Genomic DNA, 14246 nt, shown 5'->3' on the forward strand with positions numbered 1-14246 from the left:
GATCTTCCATTTGACAGTCCTCATATACTCAATTAAAAACTAAAACAGACACTGAAACTAACTGAAAGCTAAACATTTAAAGATAAAGTGAAACAAGTAAAAATGCTCTGGAACTTTGAACTGAAAGCAAAAATTTAAAGAGGAAACACAAATGTAAACTAATAAAAAAATAAAACGCTAATTCTGCTCTACATTATCTTTACGTGAACCATAAAGAGTCAACAAGAGCGGCACACTCAAGTGAAAGAATAAATAGATCTTTATTGGTCTCAGGGTCATGATTGTACAGAGCATGTACAGAACACACAAAACAAAGGAAGGCACTTGGAATGTTCCTTTGTAAAAAAAAAAAGCACAGTTCATAGCAATATAGAGACTCACAAAGTAAGAACAAATATTCAAAGTTTGTTTCAAGGCTTTAGTGGTCATCATGTCATCATCACAGTAAAAAGTATGGATGCTTTGTCCTTTGTGAAATACTAAACCCAAACATTTTTGGACCAAGGAATTAAAAACAAAAACAAAACAATGTTAAATAGTGTAACATAGGAAAGCACATTGAAAGACATGAGACTGTCATCATGTGATCATGTACCTGAAAACATCCATTTCAACAGTTAAAGGCCAGTTATTATTGCTACAAAAATGTATACTCTGTATGTGCCTAATGCATTTCTTCATGAGTCACAAAAAACATACAATATGGTCCCATAAATTCACTGTAATCGGGCCATGAAGCAGAAAACGACAGAAGATAAAAACATAAGGCGTGAATCACTTTTCTTTCCTTTAGTGATAAGCAGCTGGTAGCTGGTGACTATGATCCTTCACATTCAACTTTCAACACCTTGATAAAGTATCTAATAAAGTGCCCTAATGCTTAATGGGAACATTGTCTACCATACAGTATTTATCACAAAATACATAACTATATCTGGAATGCTACTCAATCTTAAAGGCTTCTATTATTCAGTATAATGCAGTGCTTTAGTGAAAATACAGTAATGCTTAAATACTTGAACAGCTTGGGGGCGACTGGCAACTTACTTTGTGAACTCTGTAAACATCTCCCAGACGAGTTCATGCTGTCAGTCACCGTTTTCTAGTCTTATGAAATAAACATGATGCTCACTTTGTAAAACATGATCCCCATGAGAGTCATAAGGGAGATGAAGCAGGGTAATACTTAAGCATGTGGGTACCCTGTAAGTAAACTCGGTTTCTCAGAGAGATCCATCCCTCGTTGTCATGTCCAGTTTGAAAACACCAAGACGGTGGCAGCAAAAGTCCCTCATAATCTAAATTTTACTAAACAATTTACAGGACTTTTCCCTCTTAGCACCACAACAGTGTTGTTTTTTGGCAACTAGAACAACCTAAAGACAAAATGGATCTACAAACATGAAAACATTATACTGGCAGAAAGTAACTTCAATAAAAAAAATTTCTCTTTTCAGGAAAGTTGTGCTTGGATGTAAAACACACAAAATTGTGTCTTTTTTTCATTTAGGAGTTTTAAAAGCACCTTTATACTAAAAACCAAATGAATAAATAAATAAGAAAACGTTTCAGTGCATTATAATAAATACTTTTGCACAAGGTTTACACATTTAGTGTATGACTTGTTAAGTTCATATTTTGAAGTAAAGCTTTGAAAGAAACTTAATTTGGACTCGTTCCAAATTTGGTGCATGAACTTGTTGCGCGCCATAATGTTTGCTCTGTCGACTTCGTTATGAAATATAAATTCTTTCGCTAATTTTTTTTTAACCAAAGTTGAAGTTTCATTCTCGATGGGCTCCACAGCGCTCTTAGTGGTAAATAGTGCATAGAAATCTCTTAAAAATCCCACCTCAGCTTTTAACTGTCATTTTAAGTTTTAGATGTTTGGAATAAATTTGAGGGTCTTTCTAATTTAGACATGTTGAGATGTTGATGTCATTTCATATTGGGGTGGAAGCTAAGGATCCATTGCATCTTTGGTACCCAATATAGAGAATACCAACCACCAGAATGATCCCTGCAATAACTGACAGTGACACAATGAGACCAAGATGGTTTCTTCCTGTAGCTGCGCCACTGCTGACTTCATCCCTGCTTCCTTCATCTGTCGAGAAAAAAAAAAATGCATTGGTGTGAATTGTCAGCAGTCAGGGAGGTGAAAACTCTTTTAAAGTGTCATCATTTGACATGAACACAAACTCACCTGACTGACTGGCATTCAGGTTTATGATGCTGAGGACTACACGGCCCATCCCTGATCTTCTCTGGAAGGCTATACACTCGTATGTTCCAATGTCAGCAGTCGTCATGTTCATCAGTATCATTGAGAGATTTCCATTCTGCATGTGGGTATTGGTCAGGTTTACCCGGCCCATATAAGACGGATCCTGGCCATCTGGATCAAGTTGGTCATCACGATAGTGCAGCACGTATTCTTCCAGGCCACGTCTGGACCACTGCATGGCGAGGACTTCCATATTTTCAGGAGCATTACATGGCAGAATGACCTGCTGGCCAAGTGAAGATATGATGTTTTTGTAGTCTGAAGGAGAGAGGAAACAAGACAGAGGTTTAAGAATAAAAATATACATCAGATATGCATGTACTAAACAAGAAGTACTCCAAGAGCGCAAACCTCCACCAAGGCAGCTCACTGTTTAGCCACTATTTACTTTTAAGGGAATAGTATGATATTTTTCATATATGAATGTTGTTTTCTTCTTTTAAAACATACCTTAAGAAGTTTGTAGTGCAGTAAAAGTTGATTATATCAATCGATACATATCATAATATCGCACAGCCATAGCAGGGAATGAGTGAGAGAAGAAGAGAGGTGTGAGGAATATGAGGGTGAAGGAAGAAATGACTTTATAACCTATTAATAAAGTCAGTTATAACTAATCTTGTTCTCAATTATAGCAATCTAATGTAACCGAAGATTTAACAGTAGTTTACAAACTTTTCAACAACACCTACTGTACTTACCCAGAGCGTCAACTATCGGAGTGAGCGCCAAAAAAAGCCATATGCAGATTTGAAGACACATCCTGAAGAAACAATAAAGACAAAGGGATAAATCCTTTAAATCACAAAGTGTTTCCTGGGTAAAGTTATTCGCTAGAAAAGCTGGTTTATTCTGCCACAAAAGAACTTTCAAACTAACAGTTTTAAAAATTTTCAGACATATGACAACTCTAATACTAAGTCTATCACAATAAATAACTTACTTCGAGAGGTTTTTGCACGATCTTTGTGGTGACAGAATTAAACCGCCTGTGAAAATCATCTTCTTCCTCTTGAGTGGCTATTGGCAGCTGAAGTGTGGAAATGGAGCATGGGCACAAGTGTCAGACTGCAGGAAATAAGAGAAAAAACGGTTTCATGTAAAATAATAAAAATACCCGCGGTTTTCAGGAGACAAAACAATGAAAAATCAGAGTGTCTTCCAAATGAGTAAAACAGCTGATTTGTCCGTTTTCTATTTTTTTGGCAGTAGTACAATGTTAAACTCCTTCTTCTTGGCTACTTGCCTGGTTTGTAATTAAAGACTCAGACCTGTCCTCAGATGTTATACCCGTTAACAGTGAAGGGAGGGAAGCAGGAAGTTTAAATGATGGAGCTCACATTACTCTGTGCTTCATACCAGCTCATCCCAAACTCATTAAATTTGATAGATTTGGCAAGTAAAGTCTGCTGTGATGCCGAGTGAATGTCCATAATGCCAAAATCAGCAGGCAACACATCACAAAATGACATTCAAGAAAACGCTCAGCATCTGTACACAGTTCCTAATATAATGACATTGGTGAGTCACAGTAAGCCACTCGTAGTGATTTAGCAGTGATTACTGCCAGTCTTTGATAAATGATCTGTGCTACAAACTCTCCGGCTCGTCAACACAAACACTGCTCGGTGCAGTCAGTTACAAACCTGTCACAGTCTGACTTTAAACGAGGCTACGAACTGCGTCACACAGAAAGGACAGAGCCACTGTCACAGCACATTAATACGCGGCGTGTACTCTTTGATTTACACAGCACATAATGAGTGCACGTTTTCTTTGTACAGTTGCGGAAATCGACACCGCTTAATATAAGTTAGCATCTTGGCTCGCTTCAGCCGGTCAGGTCAGGCGAGCTAACGTGTCTTAGTGTCGCTGGCACAGTCAGCTGTTACCGGTGTTAGAAAAATACTACCCAAAGGCAGGATTCCTGCCCTCATACGGGGTCTGTTTAAGCTAAAACTAGCAGACTACGCAACTGGCTGCTAGAACTTACTACTCTTCAGTGCAGATCCAAGATCCCGGAGTCCTTCAATAAATACAGGAGAAGAACCGGCCACACAGACCACCTCCAACCCGAGTGATGACACTCCGGGCTCAGGTTGCATCACCGAGTTGGTTTCACCCATTGACTGTTTTCTACAGTCCCCCTTCATAGGGGGGACGTGGACGCGGCCATAGGGACGTGATGATTGGTCAGTGGAGTACGCGCGCTCTTTGGGCTCGTACGTCATTGGCTCGTACTCAATCATACGTGTTGGTGACGTTTTCTACAGTCATTGGTGATTAGCAAAGCAGCCGAGAGGTGGCAACCCACCTGCTGGAACGTTCGCGGTGTTTCTTGATGTCTCTCTGTGTTTTTGTTGTTGTTGTTGTTGTTGCTTTTTTTCTTAAATTCCAATATCTTCCCTTATTTTGGCAGAAATCACCTGTTTTGCGAGTATATTTATAACTCATCATTATTGTACCGACACTGTGTTCTACATCCAAATAATAAGTCAAGTCATTTTTAGTCACTTAAAATATTTTTAGAAACTGTGATGTTATATTTGTTGCAATTTCGGCTGCCCCCTCGGGAAACTCTTTCTTTACCTGGATAAATGCCAACACATGTTGCAGCTTCTACCTTATTACCGGAATGCTCTTTCGGTCCCTAAATTACTTGATATAATTCATGATATCAACAGTTTAAAGACTGGCGATCATTTTCTGGCGAGCAGTCACTACATGAACAAATTCAGGTTCCCTTGGGTGCTTACCTATCCTATCAGCTGGAGTGCGATATTAACATGTGTGTCGTAGCCCAAGAAGAGAGATTTCTTCTTTTCCACTCCTGCCCGCCCAAAATCAACATGTTTTGGAATGTTGTATAGATTTCCTGTATCATTGATGTCTCAGCGCTCCTGCCATATTCCTTAGGTTTAAGTTCAGCTTTGCCTAATGGTATCTGTAAATTAAATGATTGTGATTTCACTGACTGTTTTGGCAATATGTGCAAATCCTCATTTCCTTCCACATATACAGGAACCCAAAAATCCAACATTTACATCCCCATTTCATAATCTTTGCAAACTTTGATATATTTCCTATATAATATCTAATCTATGTGATTTACCACATCTAACCCATCAGTGTTTATAAACTATCCAATGACTTCTGCTGCTTTTTGTATGTGTCCAGAGAATGCATGGCAAACACCCAAGCAGGGACTGTCAGACAACACTTTGTATTATATAAGCCTAGATGTTCACTCTTTAGATATGAAACACAACACCCAGCAATGAATGGAATTTGCGTGCATTCACATTCATTTACTCTATTGGAACTGCAGCCACTAGAAAACAGATCAGTCTGCAGGCTAATTATCAGCAACAATATCACTCAATAAAAATAAAAGTTCACTTTGATCTGTTGACAAGCTGCAGTGATTTCCTTTGTCTACTTTATGAAGCTACGGGACAGAATCAGACCTGAACGTTGACTAACATTTAATGTTCAAATGTATCAAAGGCTTCAGAGCTCGAACGAGCAGCTGTGAAATAAATATAACTCAAGATAATATTCTTTTGTGCTTTGATGATCTTTATTTCCCATGATTAATGATTGCATGCAGGATTATACTCTTGTCTTTATATTCTTTATAGAGGTCTCTCCCATTCATCTGATAATGTCTCTGATTTATCAGAAAGGGGTAACAGAGAAAGCTGATAACAACCTTCATGATACTAGTCATCTCTGGCGGGGTTTTAGGTTTATATATTGCTAGCCACTTATAGTATGCCACTCTGGTGGTGCAGGAGTTGTCACAGAGGTCTCTGGCACCCATGTTAGTTTTACCAATGTACAGCCTCGACAAAAATACTGGGATTTAAAGTCCTTTTTACTACTCTTAGCCTGGCATACTTTGCTATAGTGTGGCAACAATATAAAGAAAAAAACAGCTGAGTAAGTTTGCGGTTGACAAATGCTGACAATGATGGCCTTAAATATTAATCATTTGGCAGGAGCCAAAAACTGCAGTTTCTCTTATTGCCCATGAGTCAATCCCCATAGACCCCCATGTTAAAATGACCAAATTTGTGGCAGAATAAACACATTTACAGGCTAGTACAAAACAGTTTTTTTTCAGAAAAATTCATCACATCAAACAGCTCAAAGAATGACCCCCCCCCCAAAAAAAACCCCAAACAAAAAAACCAACACCCCCCCCCCCCCCGTCTCTTTAAAACAAGCATAACAGCACAGTTTGCAAAGTTGCTTCTGAACAAAACTCAGGACCTCTGGAACAATGTGCTTTGGACAGACGAGACCAAAGTGGAAACGTTTGGCTGCAATACACACCATCACAGCATTGCAGCACAAACATCTCCTGCCAGCTGCCAGCACGGTGGTGGAGGGCTGGTGATTTGGGCACCTTGCAGTCACTGAGATGACCATGAACATCTCTGCACACCAAAGTATTCTACAGTCAAATATGAGGCCATCTGCCTGACAGCTAGAGCTTGACCAAAACAGGTCATGAAACAGGACAATGATCCAAAGCACAGCAGCAAATCTCCATAAAAAGAGCTTAAAGAGAATCAAAGTGCTGCAGCGATCCAGTCAAAGTCCAGACCTCAACCCGATTGAAACATGGGATACAGGTTTCTTCAATGTTTGTTGAGTTTTGATCTCTTTTATGGGTTTGCTTTTTTCTTTTGTTTCTTTGTGTTTGTCTCCCTCTCTGGGAACTTCAGAGAGCTGTGCATAAATGAAAGTCTGCAAATCTCAATGAAATGAAGCAAAGCTGCAAAGAATGGGCCAAAACCCCAAACCAAATGTTTTGTTGTTCATCTGAGGTTGTTTTTACCTAATTTTAACACCTGCTGATGACCATCTTTTTAGTATGTGTGGAAACATACAAACAAAATCTTTCGTTTTTCTCTTATAGGAAACATAACAGTTAATATTCAAAGAAGAGGAAACTACATCAGGTCCTCAGTGAGGTGGGCGTAGAGCTTTGCTTGCGTCACTCTGAGACGAACATGCAGCAGAATGGCAGAAACATTTCTACTGTGGTTCTTCTGTGAGTGCGCTTCTGATGTAAAGTACTTCATCTGTCTTATTGTGTGTGAAACTTTAAATGAACCTGAGTGTCCTGTCTCTTTAGATCTGACCTCACTGCTGTGCCACACAACAAATCAAGGTTAGTACTTATTTTGTTGTAGCTACAGAGGCACATGTCTATCAAAATATGAAGTATTTACAGTTAGATTTTTTCTAAGCATCTACAAAAGCGTAGAGGCATTTAGATATGTGTCAGAGAGGGTAACACCGGGCGAACCATTCTTCAGAGCTCTAAATCGTGCTTCTTCAGTCTGAGAGCCACATCACAATCATACTTACTGCTAACTCAAAAGTCGCAGTCATTTCCTTTTTAAGCGCCAATGTGTTCCACAATATTGTTAATTATTGTTATTATTATTAGCTGAAACTGGCTTCAGAACAATAATCATAATTTATGACCCGCTGAAAGCTCGACCGTTTGATGATTTAGTCAAACTTCAAAAACATGAAAGATCCAGTATTATATGGTTAAATGTCACTCACAGTGATCATAGCTGGATATGTGCTGTAAGAGGTGTTGCTCATGTAACAATATTCTGTTCAAGCACCTTTCAGGTCACAGGTGACATTTCCTGTAATAGCGAGTTTGTTCATGTGAAGCTGGCCATCTCTCAACGTACCAAACATCCTGTGCTAACCATGCACCCTTTGTGCTGTGCATCTTACAGCAAATATGAAAATGATTGCATAAACATGATGATAAAAATAAAATTCCACAACAGATTCATCATTTTACATGTAGATATGGAAACTGAAATGGTAAATGGTAAATGGCCTGTATTTATATAGCGCTTTTATGGTCCCTAAGGACCCCAAAGCGCTTTACATATCCAGTCATTCACCCATTCACGCACACATTCACACACTGGTGATGGCCACAGTCACCCTGGGGCGCACTGACAGAGGCATCAATCTGGCCTATTATGTTTCTATTATACAATAATTGTGTTCAAAAGAATTAAAATATTATATTATTATGATTTACACTGCAAAAAAAAGGTGATTTAATTTTTTTTTCAATTATTTTTCCTGACAGTGCAAAAGTGCTGAGTGTTTTCACCCATCATCTCTGTGCTTGCAATGTTCTAGTTTATCCTTTTTTTAACTGGGCATAAGTTACAAACTGAACTTTATCTTGTGTTCAATAAGCCTCTAAAATAGCAACTGAAACTATAACCTCATCAGGAAAGTGTTTAGTGAAATCATAGAGGGCGGAGGGCCAATGTCCCCCAGACCTCTATACTACCAAAGTCAAGTCGCCCTCTGCTAGACGTTAGAAAAAAAGCAGATGCTGTCTCTCACTCTTCCCCACAGCTCGACTGACTGTGAGCCCCAGCAGCTCTCAGCTGTTTGAAGGTGACTTTTTGTCTGTGAGCTGTGAGGGGGAGGACGGCCCTGCTGGATGGACTGTGAGGAGGAACACGTCCAAACGACAGAGGAGTCGGTGTGGAGATGGGTGGGGAAAACAAGTCGGTTCTTCATGTACCATCACCTACATCTTCAGAAGGGACAGTGGTGTTTACTGGTGTGAGTGCGGAGAGGGAATAACCAGTAACACTGTCAACATCACTGTGACTGGTAAGAAGATTGTGTGTAGTTAGTGTTGATGAAGCTGTGTGTCAGTGGATGAAATGCTGTAGTTTGTGTCTGTGTTGAGGTGGCCCAGTGATCCTGCAGAGTCCTGTGCTTCCTGTGATGGAGGGAGACAGCATCACGCTCCTCTGTAAAGCAAAATCCACACATTCAAACCTCCCAGCTGCTTTCTATAAAGATGGCTCCTTCATTGGGACTGAGTTGACAGGTCACATGACCATTCCTCGTGTTTCCATGTCTGATGAAGGCCTCTACAAATGTCACATTAGTCATCATGGAGAGTCTCCACCCAGCTGGATCACTGTCACAGGTAATTTTCAGTATGATCAACATTTATTTCAAATTTTTTCACCCAAAGTCCTGTTTTGTTTTTTCAAACCAGGTGTTACACCTGGAAGGTGAAACCACAGACTGCACACTAATTGGCTAAAGACTTCTGATTTATTCAGTTTAATGTGAAACTACCCAATAAAGTATTTGGGAAGGTGCTGAGTTTCCCATAGACTTCTACTACACCCTCCAGAGGGGTTTTTTTGCAACCACGAGAGTTGCCCCTGGTGGCCACTGGAAAGACTGCAGATTAAAGGCACTTCTGCGTCAGCTTCACTTTTCAGACGAGACCTGAAAGCTGTGTTCTGTGTCTTTTATACCATCTATGATTTCATCCATGATTCACTCAAAAGGTGCCTTTCTCTATACCTAACCCCGCTCACTATATCAACCATGTTTCTTACCTCAGTTCTACTTTCTATCTTAGCCCCACTGACTACGCTGATCCCATCCACTGCTCAGCCTACAGATTCAGCTCCGCCCCCTGTCTTAGCTCACCTGCCACTTGTAGCGACCCCGGTCTTCCACCTGATGGTGTTCTGTTGATATTTTATCTCCACCGTCCTTATGTTGTTGTTACATCGACAAAGACCCTCAGGTAACATTCACTGTCAGATACTCAGCTGATCATTGTATCTGTTGTACTTTTCTTTTTTCTGTCTTATAGATACTGTTCATATGTAAAATAAAATAAAAATCACAAGAGAGTAGAAATCTTTATTGAAAATAGCCAGGGGTCATGTACAGGTAAGCAGTCAGCATGATGGACACACCACGTGAAGGCAGACAAGAGGCAAAAAAATAAGGAAGAGGCAATACACAAGGACATAAGGAAAAATCAGAAGAAATCTGAACCATGACACATTTCATTTCTGCTTTAGTATGCAGCTGCACATGTGCCTTCCTCATATGTTTATTTTTACTACTTCAAATTGAAATTTTTTGTCATTTGTTTCCTTATTTATTTTGCCAGTTTTGGTCCTCCATACAAAAAACAAACTTTTCAGCTCTCTATGATGTCAGTGAGAGTGGATATCCCTAATATGATGATCTCAGGATCAACACTTTCTATTAGCTCCACCAGCCAACTGTTCAAATCTTCTGTTTATGAGGGGCATCCAATCAGAAGAAAGCTGCCTTAAACAAAGAGGAAAAGAAATAAATATACCGATTTTTTTCTTTTTCGCAACGCAAACACTGCACATTATGATTGTGACTTGTTAATAGCTCCATGTTCATATTTTCTTTCTAATGCAGTTTGACTGGCCTCCATTGTAGGTGGGCAGCCAGCTAACAGTAGAGAATACTGGGTAGTCATTTCAGCTTAAGCATGTTTGAAAGAAAAATGCCCCACATTAGGACAGAGTTTTGTAGGATTGCTGCTTTTCTTAATTAGAGTTCTGCTAATTAGAAAACAATGAGTAATAACCTTTAATATGTGTGTTTAATATATGTGTGTGTGTGAGTTTGTGATATGTATCATTACAGAATAAACCGACTGTGTTAAAACCCTTGTTGGCTGTTGTATGTCTTGAATCCACTGTCCCACGAATTTTAGTCCTTCATTATTTATTCATTTTGAAGATCTTACTTCTTTTGTTTTTCTTTCTTAAATTCTGATTCTTTTTATGTAAATGTTTGCAAAAGTTTGGTTTCTGGGTTTGCAAATGATTTTATGTCATAGCTGTAATGGACTGTCTGCAGCAGGCAGGATTGGACCCAAACGCAGACTCTTAGACAGGACTTTAACACATAAACTCAGGTTTATTGCTCAAACAAAACAAAGAACAGAACACAGCTGGTATGAAGGAGAACATGACACTGAACAGAGGGAAACAGAGGGCTTAAATACACAACACAATGACGAGGCAACATAAAACACATGAGGAACACAGCTGAGATAAATTAGACACAACGAGACCAGGGAAGCAAAACTAAACACACTGAACATGGAAAGCAAAACTTTCACAATAAAACAGGAAACAACAGAATGCAGAACTGACACATGAGCTTGGCAGAGGAGTGGAGGAAAGGCAGACGAGAGAGGTAGTGAGGGAGCAGGGGAGAGAGAGGGGACAAGAGAGACATGATGGGCTGGGGAAACATGGATAAACATGATGGGTGGGGGGAACATAGAATGACACACAGGGAAGGGAACATGGGAACAGAAGAGGGAACCAAGACATGAAGACTCACATAAACATATATGAGCACAGACACACAAAGAGAAAGAGACAAAGGGCACAAGAGGGAGCCTAAACGTACAAGAAGCAAACATAGAATAAACTCAGGGTTACAAAAGGAACCTTAAATAATAAACCATAATACTAACTAACAGCAAAACACAGGAACTCAAAAACACTGGATCAAAATGACCCAGAACCATGACAACAGCAGCATGTGTTTTGTAAAAATATCATGGAGTAACTGAAACCAGTCAAAATCACTGTGGTTTACTGGACAGAGCTCTTTAACATACAGCAAAAAGAAAAGTGCAGTGTGGGTTTTCTGCTCTGATTCATGTGTACAATAAACATCAATACATCACATTTTATACTGCAGCTACCTTTTCTATTACATAGCTCATATATATACACACTGTAATATTTGAGTAATATGTGCAAACAAAAGCAAACCTTTAGTTTATTATTAAAAAACACTAAAAGGAATAAAAAAAACATGATGTGTCAAAATAATATTTCTTTCTCCTCAAGTCATTTTTATTTTTCTGAGAATCATGAAAATAACATAAATAAAATGTTATAGCTCCCAAAGGAGCCCTGAAGTTCAAGCAAAGCACTAACAATGCCAACGCTGCGGCTTTGACTCCTGCGAGAATATCTGCAGTCACGTTGGTGGAAACCTGGCAAGCAGTTCTCAGAGATATTTACCTCTGAAACCGCAGCATTATCCTGACCAGAAGCCAAGAAAAAATAAACACCGTCGTACTCAGAGATCTATTTTAGAACTCACTGAGGAGCGAGCTTTTTCAAAGAAACAGAGTTCACACTTTCCGAGACATGTCTGAACATATGACATCGCTTTCCACAAGAGCTTCAACGTGACACAAAAAATGTGCTCCTTTACGTGTTCAGCCTGGTGAAGTCCCTGATTTTTCACTTTTAGGTGTAGAGAAATGGCCCAGTGGCATCTGTAGGGTAGAGTGAATGGTGAAGAAAACAGCATCATAGTAAAGGACATGGCTAATGCCTGGAGGTGGTCTGCACTTTGAGTGCATCCACCTTAAAGTTAAACACACACTAAGTATCCGGGGTTTGTGTTTGGCAACACTAGTGAAATCTTTACAGCCTGATCTTATGTTCTCACCTTTTCTCATTTTTCAGCTCCTGTACTGTCCAGTACTGATCTTTGTATCTATTTAAATTTATAAATTATAAATATAAATAAATTATCTATAAATTAAGCTAACCCACCTTTAAAAACTAATAAGAGTAATCTCCATTAGTCTTAAACCCAGCTCACACTGCTGGGTTTAAAATCTTTTTTTAAAAATTAAAAACTTCACTGAAACAAACTGAGCCCAGTTTTGATGAGGAAAAATTGGGAGTTCATATTAATCATGTTGTGGTCATAAAGTGTTTAATGTGCACCAAGACTCTTAAAGCATTTTTCAGCTGCAAATAACTTCGACTAAGAATAAATGTGAAACTATTTAATGTCAAATAAGAATATTATAACCCACAGTAATAATAACCGTTAAAAAGTCACAATAAGCCATGGTTGTTGTGAATGCTTTGTAATGCCTAGCATGTAATTATGACATGTGGCGCTAGATGGCAGCACTCTGCAGATAATCGCCATCCATACTGTGACATTAAAGCAGGTATTTTTCACGATGCTTACATAAGGCCTATATCCAACCTCACAGGTTCACACCACCTGTGTGTGTGTGTGTGTGTGTGTGTGTGTGTGTGTGTGCGTGTGTGTGTGTGTGTGTTTCACACAGCTGACCATATAACTTTAAGTACATCTATTAATATAAATATATGTTTTTCTTACACTTCTTTTTACGCGACCTCTGTGGCTCCAGCTTTTAAAACCTTCCTTCTTGTTAATTCTTGTTTCATTTCAAACAACATTCGCTTCAGACAAAATTGGGAATGTAATTTGACTTTGTTCATAGATACAAGAATACAAATAGCGACACTGCAGAGTTTGTAGATGCAGATCATAGCTTAGTTATTTTCTCTTTCAGTGCTCTAACCTGCAGGTTTATTTAAAACCTGAGAATTTTTTGTCCTATTTGGCTTCTTTTTAATTTGGTGTGCTGCGAGTAACTGTGTAACCGAGATAAATAATGAACAAAAGTAAAAATTTAAGACCTGTGCAGTCCTATCTTATGTTAGGATGATTAAGCCTCGTCTCAAATATCTTTAACTTGAATTTCAGGTCAGTCGCTGCTGCATGAAGCAACTGTAACAGGAATCTGTGCCGCCCATGGATTCACCTCTGTATAGACAACAGCCCACCACCAGTTTAACTGCACCGCTGAGCGCACGCACACACACACACACACACACACACACACACACACACACACACACACACACACACACACACACACACACACACACAAACTGTTGGCTCACAAAGATAACCCTGTGGGCAAAGCACATTCAAATTCTCCACAGTGACTCAAAACCTCTTCCCAGAACAGTTCACAGCCCAGCAGCAGCCCTCCATATCTGATGTGTATGTTTGCATTGTCGGCTCTGCACCTTTAGCATGAAGAGGAAGAGCGTTTAACTGGGAAATGCACAACAGGTATGCCGGTCACCTGACCTGTCACTCTGTCCCACCTGTCCTCTTGCAGCTGAGCCCAGACCCACACCCCACAGAAATCCATTTTTTTTGTAGTTACATTTTATATTTTAATCTTTTTTTAAAAATGAACCACTATGTTTGTGGAGTT

General features: G+C 39.3%; 2 protein-coding genes across 2 annotated transcripts; one reads left to right on the plus strand and one right to left on the minus strand.

The window, feature by feature from the left end:
* Window positions 1-241: 241 nt before the first annotated feature.
* On the minus strand, window positions 242-4453 carry LOC102076702 (CD276 antigen homolog). The gene is made up of 5 exons (XM_005452417.4): window positions 4281-4453; window positions 3231-3355; window positions 2989-3050; window positions 2207-2545; window positions 242-2107 (listed from the first exon to the last, which is right to left on the minus strand). Exons 2-5 carry the CDS (start codon window positions 3287-3289, stop codon window positions 1944-1946), a joined length of 624 nt encoding a protein of 207 aa, XP_005452474.1. The 5' UTR covers window positions 3290-3355; window positions 4281-4453; the 3' UTR covers window positions 242-1943.
* A 2795-nt stretch (window positions 4454-7248) lies between these two features.
* Window positions 7249-10316, plus strand: LOC112842497 (low affinity immunoglobulin gamma Fc region receptor II-like). The gene is made up of 5 exons (XM_025899184.1): window positions 7249-7349; window positions 7434-7469; window positions 8705-8968; window positions 9048-9293; window positions 9741-10316. Exons 1-5 carry the CDS (start codon window positions 7319-7321, stop codon window positions 9857-9859), a joined length of 696 nt encoding a protein of 231 aa, XP_025754969.1. The 5' UTR covers window positions 7249-7318; the 3' UTR covers window positions 9860-10316.
* Window positions 10317-14246: the final 3930 nt, after the last annotated feature.

The sequence above is a fragment of the Oreochromis niloticus genome, linkage group LG15 (genome assembly GCF_001858045.2).
Source record: "Oreochromis niloticus isolate F11D_XX linkage group LG15, O_niloticus_UMD_NMBU, whole genome shotgun sequence".
NCBI lineage: Eukaryota > Metazoa > Chordata > Actinopteri > Cichliformes > Cichlidae > Oreochromis > Oreochromis niloticus.